This window comes from Paralichthys olivaceus, chromosome 12, assembly GCF_024713975.1.
Source record: "Paralichthys olivaceus isolate ysfri-2021 chromosome 12, ASM2471397v2, whole genome shotgun sequence".
Taxonomy (NCBI): domain Eukaryota; kingdom Metazoa; phylum Chordata; class Actinopteri; order Pleuronectiformes; family Paralichthyidae; genus Paralichthys; species Paralichthys olivaceus.
Genome location: NC_091104.1, coordinates 9,401,184 through 9,415,272, shown reverse-complemented (window position 1 = coordinate 9,415,272; position 14,089 = coordinate 9,401,184). Strand labels below are relative to the sequence as shown.

Genomic DNA, 14,089 nt, shown 5'->3' with positions numbered 1-14,089 from the left:
CTAAATATAGTGCATAGCCAAGGCTGTTCTCTAGGAGCCATCTAAATCTCCGGCCCTGGTACTTGCCAAACTGAAGCTTGCAGTGAGCCAGTATTAAAAACATGTCAGTTGGGTCTCCACCATGACCCCTGACAAAAGAACTGGCCTCTGCCAGCACCTCCTCTCTGGGTTTGGCCCTCCCAGACTCAACACCTTCATTGTTCTTCGCCTCCTCAGAAGGCGCCATGACCAGTCTGGTTGACCTGGCTGAGTCACGGCGAAAAACTGGATAGGCGTACATTTTTTCTGAATGAAAATGAGAAAAAGACGGTCAATACTTATACGTCTTTCCTGGCACTGCTCCAGCTGTAGTAATCATAATTCACACGTAATTATCGCGTATCAGGCGATATTTGTAACTTTTTATATTTTACAGATCTTACTCTTTACTTTCAATAACAGAGTAAAACACGACTCACCTTCAACACGGCGGAAATCGAAGTGAGCGGGAGAACAGGCAGCGATAACTTAGCCCACAGAGGGAGGAACGTGATTGGTCAAAAGTAAGCCCCAGGGGAGGAACGTGATTGGCTGCTGTGGGCTTACTTTGGTCTTACTTTGGCGGAATAGACGGGATACAAGAACATGCGAGAGGTAGCGGGATCGATGCCCGCATCCTCCCTATCTTTCTTTTTCTTTTCTTTTTTTTCTTTTCTCCCATCTAACACACAGACTGTGTTAACTTAAGTTAAGTCTTAAAAACCATTTATTAGCAGTTTTATACCGTCAAAGTACAATTATTAACTGAATGAGATACTGCCTGGGGGCGGGGCGCAGCAGAGCAGGGAAGCTAACAACAACAACAACAACAACAACAACAACAACAAGCATCAGAAGCTCATTCTTGTTCCGTGGAGGAGGATACTGCAGTATTACTCAGAAAGTACACAGTAAAAGTACTTGGGAAAAAAAACAGCTCCTCTAAACCTGAGCCGCGTCACAGCGATTACCGTAAACGTGTTATCAATTGCGCACTCTATAAAGCCAGGCGGCTGGTTTGACTGTCTCTATAGTTTGACCTCAGACTCTCAACCATGGCTCCCCTGCTCCGCTGCTGCCCGCCCTCAGTCAGTATCTCACAACCACGACATGCTAACTCCTGGTTAGCATGTAACGAGTTTCTATCAGCACCGATTCTCTAGTAGGAGCCATCAGGGGGATTAGCTCAGATGGTAGAGCGCTCGCTTAGCATGCGAGAGGTAGCGGGATCGATGCCCGCATCCTCCAAACTTTTCTTTCTTTTGTTCTGCTGATACTCCATATCTATGTTTTCACTTCAGTGCATTAGCGTACACGCAACTTTTTGGAAATGCCCTCCACTTACACCAGTTTCCTCAGCACTGTAGCAACAAACAGCAACATTAACTATATGTAATGGGGGTAAAGCCAAACAATACATTTTTATGTATTTTATGTATTTTACTCACTTGGCGCCGTACTAACGGGAGCCTGTCGTAGCAGCTCCGTGTATTACTGTCGGTCTTTTGTGTTTTTATTACGTTTGCTGTTTGTTTTCTATATTTATTTTTGCACTGCTCTGTGCATCTTCGTACCGCACAATGACGAGATGCTTTTGCAACTGATTGGACACTTTTTATCACTTTTAACCGCACTTCGGTCTCTTCGGATCACTGGAAGCATGCCTGCAACACACGCCGGCATTGTTTACACCCGCGACCAGCTGATGGCCCTGAGGCACACCACCCTCTTGGCCGGAGAGAGACCCACCATCCCGGAGGAGCTAAAGAAGAGACGGCGGGGCTGTAGAGCGGGGCTTAAACGGAGGATGGTGAAGAGGAAGTTTAAGCCCTTCATCCCTGCAGTCATCACTGAAACGTGAGGTCGCTGGCAAATAAAGTGGACGAACTGGAAGCGCTCATCAGAACACAGAGGGAGTACAGGGAGTCCAGTATTGTGTGTCTCACGGAAACGTGGCTGCACGAGCAGATACCGGACTCCAACGTCACCATTCCCGGCTTCCAGACGGTTCGAGCCGACAGAGACACCACCGCGACCGGCAAGAAGAAAGGAGGGGGTCTCGCCGTGCTCGTGAACAACAGGTGGTGTCACCCCGGGTACGTCACCGTTAAACAGCGTGTATGCAACCCGGACATCGAGCTCGTCGCAGTCGGACTTCGTCCATATTATTTGCCGAGGGAGTTTACCAGTGTTTTCGCCATCACTGTTTATATTCCTCCATCTGGGAACGCAGAAGCAGCGTGTGACGTCATCCACACGGTGACTGCAGGATTACAGACACAACACCCCGGGGCCTTCATCGTCATCACAGGTGACTTTAACCATGCTTCCCTCTCATCCACACTCCCAACATTCTTCCAGTTTGTAAAATGTGCCACCCGTGACAATAAGACTTTGGACCTGCTGTATGCAAATGTTAAGGATGCATACAGCTCCACTGCCCTGCCACCACTGGGCAGGTCAGACCACAACCTAGTCCTGCTCTCACCATCATACAAGCCTGTGGTTCAGCGGCACCCAGTCAAAGTGAGGACAGTGAGGAAATGGTCTCCTGAGGCCATGGAAACACTGCGTGGAGCGCTGGAGGCCACAGACTGGGATGCTCTGTACGAGCCACATGGTGAGGACATTGATGGCACGACTGACTGTGTCTCTGAGTACATTGGGTTCTGCATAGACAACACCATACCCACTAATGAGGTCCGCTGTTACCCAAATAACAAACCGTGGGTAACAATCGACCTGAAGGCCCTTCTCAACGAGAAGAAGAGGGCCTTTAGATCACGGGACAGAGCAGAACTCAAACGGGTACAAAGGGAGCTAAAGCGCAGCATCAGGGAGAGCAAGGACAACTTCAGAAGAAAACTGGAGCACAAACTGGAGGACAACAATAGCAGAGACGTCTGGAGTGGGATGAAGGAGATCACCGGCTTCCAGAGGAGAGGTGAGGGAGCAGCTGGGAATGAACGACGTGCGAACAAGCTGAACACGTTCTTCAATAGGTTCAACAACAACCCCCCTACCCCCAGCGGACCCTCCACTGCCTCTACTGCTTCTCAGAGCAACAACCCCCCACCTCCCCCCATCACCCTCTGCCCCACACCACACCCGTCACCATCTCCCCCCACCCCTCCGCTGGCTTTCACCACAGACTTTTTCACACCTCACATCACCCACAGTCCCCCACCACCACCACCTCCTGCAACACACACCTCTTTGCACCACCCTCAAACCCACCACTGACATCCCCTACCCTCCAGTCTGGACTACAGTGCTATGTATGTGGTGAAGAGGAAGGGGGACCACCACATACACTGCTGACAATAATATTGTCTTCTGCACACCCAGTCTACATATTCTTACACTGATAGTATATTGTATAGTCAAGTACTTATATTTATACCCCACTATATACTATATAATGATAATAACAATAAAATGTGCCTTAAAAGACTATGGGACAATATGGACCTTTTTTGTTGATGCACAGACTGAGTCTTAAATGTTGGTACAATCAGATTTAATGTACCTGAACACAAGATGTAAAATAAACAAGAACTGAAATGAACACACGCACACACTCACTCATCAGGAAAACACAGGATGTATTGAGCATGCAGGCACATACACACGCACACACTTCAGAAAAACTATATACATACCATACAAGGAACTGTACTCAAGCACACAAAATAAAATATACACAATATATACAATTTATACAAGCAAAACATAGCTAGCCACTTATTTTGCTGCTCTCTGTTCTGCCAACCACTCTTCCAGAGATTTGCCTGGTGAGGCACGTGCACAGTATGTGGCACTGCCATGGCGACTATGCCCAAATTCTTGTGTCTTGGGTTGCCCACACTGGCTACAGGTGTTGTAGGTGACTTTTCTCGTGTATTTCCGCTTGTGGACTCCACTCTCCTCCTCAAGAGCCCGCCGGGACCGGTTCCTCTTTGTGTACCGGGACACAGGAGCAGCAGGAGCAGGAGCAGGAACAAGCGGAGCTGGGCCTGCACTGGAGGTTGAGGGACCAGGAGCTGCCAGTACCAGTGACACAGTCGTGACTGGGTTCAGGATGAAAGTCCCTAACTGAGCTGACATGGGCTGTGCAGTGGCTGGTCCTGTGGGGACAGGAGTGACGGGGTGCTCCCTGGTGGCAGCAGCAGCGGGCTGTCGGCCTGGCCCCAGAACAGGAGCCTGTCCTCCCAGATTTAGAAGAAGGGCAAATTGTTGTGGTGGGCCAGATGTATGAGGAAGGAGCTCCAGTTCCTCCTTAGGTGGTGGAAGCTGGGTAGGCGCGACAGGAATTACGTTGTTTGGAGCCATTCCCTGAGAAAGGACACTCATTTCTTGATCCTTCTGCCGCCGTTGAAACCTGAGAGAAGATCATTTGTGTTAGATCATTAGTATTAATCAGAGAATTATTCAGTCAATTTGAGGTAAATAATGTGCCTGACCTACCACTGAATGAGTGTCCTCTGATTTAGCTCAAAGAGCTGGATCATTGTCTCTGCCATAACCCTTGGACTGTTGAGCACCAAGTCCCGGATGTGGTGGTAATGGCAGAGAATTTTTGTCCATCTGGGGGTGGAAACCCCAGCCTTTCTGGTGGTTGTTTTGTGCAAAGTGCACAGCCTTACACAAATGGCCTCAACCAAGCGGCTGGTGCTGGGCCACTGAGCGGGTCTCCCAGGATGTCCAATCAAGCAGCACTTGACACTCTCCACTCCCGGCGTGACTCCAGACCGCGTAGGAGCCTTAAAGCGGCCACTTGTCGAATGCGGCTGATGACGAGGCTGGTAGTCGACCCGCTCCTTGTCGCCATCAGGGAGAGCTGTCCACAGCTGGATGACCTGGGTCACCTGCAGCTCAGTGAGGTAAGAAGCCTCACGGAGACCCACCAGGTAAATAGCCAGTTCCTGGACTTTGTCCCACCCAGCGATCCCGTCCGGTCCAATGACTTCTCCCTAATAAATTAATTGATTAATAGCAATATATGTTAAATTAAATGTCATTGAGATTGGATTGAAATAGCCATTAAAGTGTCTTACCTGAGCCTCGTCGGACATATTGGTTTCAGCAGGTGATGCAGGGGCCTGAGGTTGAGAGGCCTGAGTACTCGTCTCCAGATCACGGCAGGGGTCATCCTCATACAGCACAGAAACTGTGATGTCCTCCATGGCCTGTTCTTCAAACCCCTCATCTTGTACATCCTCATCGTTGACTTCCTCCACCAGCCTGTCCTCCTCCTCTGGGTTCTGGAGCACTGGAGTCAGAGTTTTGCCGGTCTGGCTGTACAAGTACTCAATTCCCAGCAATTCACCTAAAAACCAAAACAGAAAAATAAAGTATTCTTAATATTGCATTTAATACATTAAAGGTTCAATTGATTAATAAATAGTTGTATTAAAGAACAAATTAATTAAGGAGTTCTTTTTCATGTTGAATGGGGGATAATTTCTTGCCTGTGTATGCTCCAGGGGTGCGATAGCGCTCATCCCAGCCTCTCCCCAGCACCTTTTGGCTGAGCTGTTCCACTGCCTCTCTCAGAGCACTGCCATAACAGCGGATGGAAGGTGCTCCTTTTAAGGCTTTCTCCATCCGGTCATCGTTCCAGCGCATCAGCCCTTCAACAAGATACGCCTGGAAATGCGCGTCACTGGCACTGGTTCCTGAAGGTTAAATAAACAAAGAAGCGTTTGTCACACAAGATATTCACTACATATGAGATGCTATGAAGTATCTGTAACATGTAATAGAATTATGCTTAAAAATAGCTGTCATTACAACCAGATGTTGAGAAAAAATAGGTATTATACTAGTAACCCATATGCAATACCTGGAATAAATCTGTTTAGGTGGAGGTGAAAGGACTCCAGGGAGGTAGAGTCACGGGCACACCTGTAACAAGGCAGCTCCACACCGCCTTTCTTCAGGGTGCCTGTCTTGATGTACAGTGGGAAGTCCTCGGGGTCCTGGATACAGCCCACGTGTTTCTGCTGCTCCTGCCATATCTGCTGGATCCGTTCGTGGTCCAGCAGAGGAACGCCCAGAGTGTCCTTCCCACTTGCACTGTCAAACAGACTGATCAATGACCCGATCAGTCTGGTGGTCTCCTCCACCCCTCTGGTCCTCCTCCTGCAGTGCAGCGCCAACTCCCTCCGGGTAATGTGTGTGGCCAGTGCCTCCTCCGAGATGTGGCCAATCCCCTCTGCTGCCAGCTCGCCCATGGCACGGCGCAGAGCAGCCACATCCTCCGGATCCCACACGAAAATGCACGTGGACAGGCGTGCCATAAAAATGCCATACAGGGGATGAGCCTCTGTTGTGACACCTGCAGCAAACCGGCGCATGAAATACCAGATGTCAAGGCGCACCTGAAGCCCGTCCCACTCCGCAAACATGGCCTTCACCCGACAAGGGCCATGCTGGCTGCAACAGTCTCTGTCCACATACATGATTTTTGGTGGCGCCACTCCTGCCTCCCTGTACCGCTTCACTAGGCCAGCTGCCATAGGGTCCAGTGCTTGTCCCTTGCCGGCTGTCAGGACCGAGATAAGAACCTGACCGTGCTCATTCCCCACATTGGTGCACCAGGCAGCTGTACCTGCAGCAGCACCGGCAAGTTTCTTTGTCACCTATATAGAAAAGATAAGAGTTTAAAAACTGTGTTCATTATGTATGCACTCAAAATTCTGGATATAAACAGGGCTGTGATACCTTTTTTGTGGAGTCCATCTTGAGGACAGAGCCAAAGACGGAGGTTATTTTGGCCTTCACCTCATGAAGTCGCCCAAGAACATCCTTGGCATACACGGCCAACAGCCACTTAGGCTTGGGAAGGGCAGGTAAGAGGGGAGGCTCAGGGAATGCAGGGGGGCGCACAACAGTGGACCTTGCGAACGGTTCACAAGCTGTGAGGTACTGCAGGACACGCTGCATCCACGCCTCACTGTGCTGTTCCTGCAGCTTTTTGTACAGCTGAGTCACACTGTTGCCCATTGTCCTCTCCCTCATCATCCTCAGCACCCGGGCGTCACATGAGTATCTAAGGAGAGGAAAGAGTGTAATGTATAAAAAAATAACACAAATAAAAGCACCTAATAATGGTTGACATTCATTATGAATTACCTGTATGTAAGCAACGCTGGAAACTGGCTGCGGTGACCCATATCCAGCTGGCCTAGGATATCCTCGGACCAAGCAGGATACTTTTTGGAGCAGCCTTTGCACTCCAGGTACTCAGTGGCAAGGTCATACCACCCGTCTATGTCCAACACCTTGCGCACTGTTCTGTACAGCCCTGCTGCTGTAAGTCTGTGCTTGCCACAGGCTGGACGAAGACAGACGAGGGGAAACTGCCACATCTTGTGGGGCATCCACAGGAACAACGGCCGACAGAAGAAGTGGTCAGGTGAAGCGGGAGGCCGGGTGTACATGAGGAGGGGCTGAGGAGGATGCCACCAAAGCTTTAGCTGGGCCACTAGCTCTGGCTTGCTGGTTCGTGGGTTGGCCCTGAACAGTGTCTGCCGAATCCACTCCTGCTGGAAAGGCGGAAGCTGACTCTTCCAGTGATTGGGAAGCTCGGCTGGTGGCTGATGGACAAGTATCGCTGCTGGAGGGGGAGCGGCACTGACCTCTAGCTCCACAGTGGTTGCGAGAGCTAATGAAGGAGAAATTAAGCAAACAGGCAGCAAAACAATATAAGGTTAACTGCTGGGTTTGATAGTAATATGCCATAAATGCAGCTCACAAACAGGCACAGTGCAGAAATACTACAAGTGTTAAGAAGCAAAGAACCCAGTGTACACTTTTTGATGCAAGGAGTATGGAGTAAATACAGCTGTGTTTAAAAGGAAACGACCTTAAATTCAAAAGTAACAATGTAATGGAATAAAGGAAAATTATGCAAAATAAATTCAGTAGTATTAATGATGCCCACTGATATGAAACATGCACACAGACACAGTGATGACTGCTGTTCTAATCATTAGAACAATGAATGTCCACCGTGTGAGTGAGAGGAGCATTCAGTGTTATTGTGAAAATTCCGGTGATTGTTTTAGAGCACATGGGTGCACAAAATTAAGCTGAAGTGAGCGGAGTTAAGCAAAAACCCACAGACACCTTTGTATATCCTTAAGGTTTTGAAGAAGTGCACTCAAAGAATGCATCTCGGTTGATGTGATTTAATTCTGTATTGTGAAGAAAAATATATTTAAAACGTAGAAATCTTCCACAAAATAATACTTGTTAGCAGGGCCGCTGACAGGTTTGGCTGGGCCCGGGACAAAATTCTCTCAATGGGCCCCCCCCCCCCAAAAAAAAACCCACACACACCTCTACTTTCTCAGTCCCTACCCTACCCTTAAATGACGGAAATTCAAAAAAATACTCATTACTCAACAAACAATTTATTTGAACATTTTAACATTAACTTTGTGTGCCATGCGCCGGACTTTTGTGGTGTCCAGCTTCTTTGCAAGCTTGTGTTCTATGGAAAGCATTGCCAGCCCGTTGAGCCTCTCCTGTGACATCTTTGAGCGCAAGTAGTTTTTTATAAGCTTCAATTTGCTGAAAGCTCGCTCACCTCCAGCCACAGTCACAGGCATGGACAGGAAGATCCTGAGCAAAATGCAGAGGTCCCCATAAATGCTCCTGAATCACTGTGTCTTTCTCTCTCTCTCCCTTCACTCTCCTCCCCTTCTCTCTCACTGGTAGCCTGTTCTTCCTCTATCTCACTGGTAGCCTGTTCTTCTTCTCTCTCATCCTCTCTAGCCTCTCCTATAAAGGTGAACATATTTCGATAAAAAGGGCTATATCTAAATTAACAGGTGTCAAAATGAACCATTTAAAAAATAACAAATTGAAAACCCCTTAATTTGATGATTTAACACAGAAAAGAATAGACTGATCAACTTGGCTAACTCTATCCCAAAGACTACAAAAGTTTAAAAATCTAAGGTTTTTTTTTTGTTCCCAAAATTGTCAAACGCCGAAACACAACCACAGAATTCGCTTGTGCAGCTCCCAAACACATGACATCGGGATGACAAGCCCATTTATTACGGATAAACCAAAAGGATTATTTACAACTTTAATTGGATAGGCTATGGATATGGACTGAGTGAAGTTATGGCTTTCAGAATCATACCACAATAAAACTCACGCTATTGTATTCACTTAGAGCTCATTAACTGCACATTTCATCGACCATTTTTCACTTGACCAAGGGGAATCATGTCAAGGGTACTTTTATTTATCACCAGACCCGCGTGTATGTCCGCTGAACTTCCAGAGAATGTTTGGGGAACAAGGCGGAGCCCATTCATCTGGCGAGTTTCAAGTTAACGGCAATCAGAAACGAAGTTACAGGCTACCCCAAAACGTCACGTTTATAACCCATTCGTTAAATCTAACTCTATCTAAATGGCAATTCCACATGTTGCCATGCCACTGGCTTATTTTAAACCATGAGCCGCGTTACACTGGCTGTAATTCAGCTGACTGGGAATTATTCTCAAATCAATTCAGCCTGATTGGAGTGCGCAGCGCGTGCCTGCCTGAAACATTTGCGGGGTAATGTGCATATTCTAAGATTCAATTATATATAAGCGTATGAAACACAGTGTAATAAAGCCGTTGTGGTTATCAAATTATTCAATGCTCCCTGTCTGTCTGATATTGATCTCCGTGTGACTTTCTCATGTGGTGCTGCGCTAATATGTTTGACACGCCGCCTGTGCCTGTGTTACTTGACGACGGGGCTGTAAAAAGTTGGCCGTGTCTTACCTGGCTGTGCTGCACAGCTGCCTTTACTGGTACCTGCAGCATCACCTGAGTCTTTTCTGAAATATTTATACAGAGATCCCCTCAGGCTTTCGGCTTCTTCCTCTCTTTTTCGCCTTTCTTTTTTTTTTGGGGCTCCTGACTTGTGCATGTTGAATCGACTTGCGCAGCGCGCACTGACCACTAATTGAATGATGTCGTCTTTTTTCTTCTCCAAAGACCAAACCATTTTGGCATTTGATAGGGGGTTATTGGCCGTTTTTTCAAGGGCAATGAAGGCAAACAATCTAGGAGTCATTAATTGAATGCAAATAAAGCACTTTTCTTCTCTAAATCAACACATTTTGAAGTATACATACAATAATTAATCCCAACTTCATGGGGGTCCAGTTATGGGCCCCCCCCATTCCAGGGCCAGTCCAGGGCCCGGGACAACGTACCCGTTTGTCCCCCCCTGTCGGCGGGCCTGCTTGTTAGTGTTGTCACTAAACATTCTCACAATATTTGCATTTATGTCATCTGCCACACCTGTATTTAGTTGTGCTTCACATGGCGATGAAGCAGATACTAGCTCCTCCTCATCATCCTCAGCAGGGCCTGGAGAACAAATATTAAAGCTATTAGACCTACTGTTAACAATACAAAGAGACAAAGTATGCAAGATGGTGCATACTTACCAGAAAGGAAAAGCTGCCGTTGGGCCAAGTGTTCAGTCAGGGGTTTTGAATCCACCATCACACAGCCCTGGTCTCCAATTTCCAGAGCTTTAGCCTGCATTTCCTGCTTCTTCCCAAATTTCTCCAGTTCCTGGGTGAACTCTCTGATGCCAGACGTGTATTGCAGGAGCAGCTGCTTGTTCTCGGAGAGAGGGGTTGAATGAACTTTGTCCCTTGAAATGCTATGCACTAAATATAGTGCATAGCCAAGGCTGTTCTCTAGGAGCCATCTAAATCTCCGGCCCTGGTACTTGCCAAACTGAAGCTTGCAGTGAGCCAGTATTAAAAACATGTCAGTTGGGTCTCCACCATGACCCCTGACAAAAGAACTGGCCTCTGCCAGCACCTCCTCTCTGGGTTTGGCCCTCCCAGACTCAACACCTTCATTGTTCTTCGCCTCCTCAGAAGGCGCCATGACCAGTCTGGTTGACCTGGCTGAGTCACAGCGAAAAACTGGATAGGCGTACATTTTTTCTGAATGAAAAAAGAGAAAAATACGGTCAATACTTATACGTCTTTCCGGGCACTGCTCCAGCTGTAGTAATCATAATTCACACGTAATTATCGCGTATCAGGCGATATTTGTAACTTTTTATATTTTACAGATCTTACTGTTTACTTTCAATAACAGAGTAAAACACGACTCACCTTAGCGCGCGCGGAATGAATGGAATACAGCGGGAGCTCAGGACGCAAACAACTATTTTTCTGAATGAAAATGAGAAAAAGACGGTCAATACTTATACGTCTTTCCTGGCACTGCTCCAGCTGTAGTACAACAGCGCTTCGCTCATAATTCACACGTAATTATCGCGTAACAGAGTAAAACACGACTCACCTTCTACACGGCGGAAATCGAAGTGAGCGGGAGAACAGGCAGCGATAACTAAGCCCACAGAGGGAGGAGCGTGATTGGTCAAAAGTAAGCCCCAGGGGAGGAACGTGATTGGTCAAAAGTAAGCCCCAGGGGAGGAACGTGATTGGTCAAAAGTAAGCCCCAGGGGAGGAACGTGATTGGTCAAAAGTAAGCCCCAGGGGAGGAACGTGATTGGTCAAAAGTAAGCCCCAGGGGAGGAACGTGATTGGTCAAAAGTAAGCCCCCAGGGGAGGAACGTGATTGGCTGCTGTGGGCTTACTTTGGTCTTACTTTGGCGGAATAGACGGGATACAAGAACATGCGAGAGGTAGCGGGATCGATGCCCGCATCCTCCATATCTTTCTTTTTCTTTTCTTTTTTTCTTTCCTCCCATCTAACACACAGACTGTGTTAACTTAAGTTAAAAAATAACAGCTCCTCTAGACCTGAGCCGCGTCACAGCGATTACCGTAAACGTGTTATCAATTGCGCACTCTAAAAAGCCAGGCGGCTGGTTTGACTGTCTCTATAGTTTGAGCTCAGACTCTCAACCATGGCTGCTCCGCTGCTGCTGCCCTGCTCCGCTGCTGCTGCCCTGCTCCGCTGCTGCTGCCCTGCTCCGCTGCTGCTGCCCTGCTCCGCTGCTGCTGCCCGCCCTCAGTCAGTATCTCACAACCACGACATGCTAACTCCTGGTTAGCATGTAACGAGTTTCTATCAGCACCGATTCTCTGTTAGCTGCCATCCGGGGGATTAGCTCAGATGGTAGAGCGCTCGCTTAGCATGCGAGAGGTAGCGGGATCGATGCCCGCATCCTCCAAACTTTTCTTTTCTTCCTTTTGTTCTGCTGATCTAAGTTGAGACTTTAAAAAGATGTACTCCATATCTATGTTTTCACTTCAGTGCATTAGCGTACGCGCAACTTTTTGGAAATGCCCTCCACTTACACCAGTTTCCTCAGCACTGTAGCAACAAACAGCAACATTAACTATATGTAATGAGGGTAAAGCCAAACAATACATTTTTATAGGAGGAGGAGAATTGAGAATCAATATATCTGGAACAAAAGAGCAGTACAAATCAATGTTCTTTGGATATCTCTGTAGAAAAATGATTGTCACAGTGGCTGGCCAATCACATGGCGAGTAGATTTAAATAAAATCAAAATCAGCTTTATTTGCCATGTATGAGGAAACATTTAGGAACTTGACTCCACAAAGACATCATCTTTATGAGGTTTGTTTCAAGAAAGAAAACGTCAATGAGATATTTCCTCTTGAAATGTTTATTTGTGTTCACAAATTCAAGTTTTACAGATGCTTCTATTGAATTCATAATAACAGTCAGCAAAACAAAAGAATGCTTACCTTTCAACAGCAGCAACCACAACAAGAAGGTCATAATAATAATTATAATTATAATAATTCAAGGTCAATAAAATTAAACTTTATTGTGGAAATTATGACAAATTTGCAGTGATGGATCTTAGTCAATACTAAACCATACTGCACCAATCTACAACTTCATGTCTTTTGTAAATTTGCAAAATACTTTCCTAAGAACAAGCAGGAAACATACAAGTGAAATGATTTCTTTACGTTGTGAAAGTTGGAGCAAAGCTTTCAAACCCCCAACATCTTCTTCACCATGTAACCAGGCATGTTGTACAGGAACAGAGCCAAGATGGCGAGCAGCAGCAGAGCAGTGACGATCTTGATGGTCAGCCACATGTACTGGTCACACAGCAGGTGTTTCACGGCTTTGAGAGGGATGAGGAACCAGAGGAGGGCGATGTCTGGACGGCTGCGTGAGACAGATCACAGATAAGGGAGATGGCTCAATCTGAATTTGTGTGATAGGGAATTTGTGACATATTGTGTGTGTTTTGTCTTATGTGTAAATGACCTCAAAATGAACTCATATATATTCAAGTGTTTCCTTCATCACCGTGTGAATGCTGCTGTAACTAAATACTGACTCAACCTGAGCTGGTACTCACTACAGTAAGAATTTCAAATATTATTTTTTTTAAATAACATTGTAATCGTAATTTTGCTTTCTATCCTTTCATAAAAGATTAATGCACCCTGGAATTGAGGAGGCAAAATACACCCCAAAAATTCGCATACTATGATTTTAAAGGAATAAATTCTAGCTTTAAAAGTTTTTCAAAACTTCACTGTGATTTCTAGAAATAGTCACAACCTTCAATAACATCACAGGAAAAGAGGTGATTGGTTACATTTACACAGACGACAGTACGAGCAGAAAACTGAATAGTTCAGGTCAGTTTATTCATAAATTTGAATTATCATACATACACATAATGAGGGAAACAGGACAACACATTTGTCTCATGACAAAATATTACTCAAGCAGGAAAATCTGAACACCAGCCAACTATGCTAAAAATCCTCAATATTTAATCAATAAAACCTTTAATATCCAGGTGATGGTCATCAGTTTTCATAGGTGAGCAGTGGACGCTGAATTCATTTAATAATAATTAAGAAAACCCCATTTTAAGAAAGAAGAAAACTTCAGTTATCACACCATCAAAAGCAAGGTGTTGAGATTTGTACAGACAATGGTGACTACACTCAAGATGTGTTATTGGTACTACATCAAATACAAATCATTACTGAACGCACACCATCATCTGCTGGTTTTAACTCAGGCTCCCAACATCTTCTTCACCATGTAA

At 46.3% G+C, this 14,089-nt stretch overlaps 1 protein-coding gene and 2 non-coding genes across 3 annotated transcripts; 2 read left to right on the top strand and 1 right to left on the bottom strand.

Annotated features, from left to right (window-relative positions):
* The first annotated feature begins 1,193 nt into the window (after nt 1–1,193).
* trnaa-agc (transfer RNA alanine (anticodon AGC)) lies at nt 1,194–1,266 on the top strand. Its single transcript has one exon. It is a non-coding gene; the product is annotated as a tRNA-Ala (tRNA).
* A 2,238-nt stretch (nt 1,267–3,504) lies between these two features.
* Nucleotides 3,505–14,057, bottom strand: LOC138412302 (uncharacterized). Its single transcript, XM_069535907.1, has 11 exons — nt 11,368–14,057; nt 11,178–11,237; nt 10,491–11,003; nt 10,342–10,410; nt 7,156–7,687; nt 6,745–7,072; nt 5,864–6,662; nt 5,490–5,696; nt 5,076–5,347; nt 4,486–4,991; nt 3,505–4,399 (listed from the first exon to the last, which is right to left on the bottom strand). Exons 3-11 carry the CDS (start codon nt 10,996–10,998, stop codon nt 3,763–3,765), a joined length of 3,858 nt encoding a protein of 1,285 aa, XP_069392008.1. The 5' UTR covers nt 10,999–11,003; nt 11,178–11,237; nt 11,368–14,057; the 3' UTR covers nt 3,505–3,762.
* Nucleotides 12,133–12,205, top strand: trnaa-agc (transfer RNA alanine (anticodon AGC)). Its single transcript has one exon. It is a non-coding gene; the product is annotated as a tRNA-Ala (tRNA).
* Nucleotides 14,058–14,089: the final 32 nt, after the last annotated feature.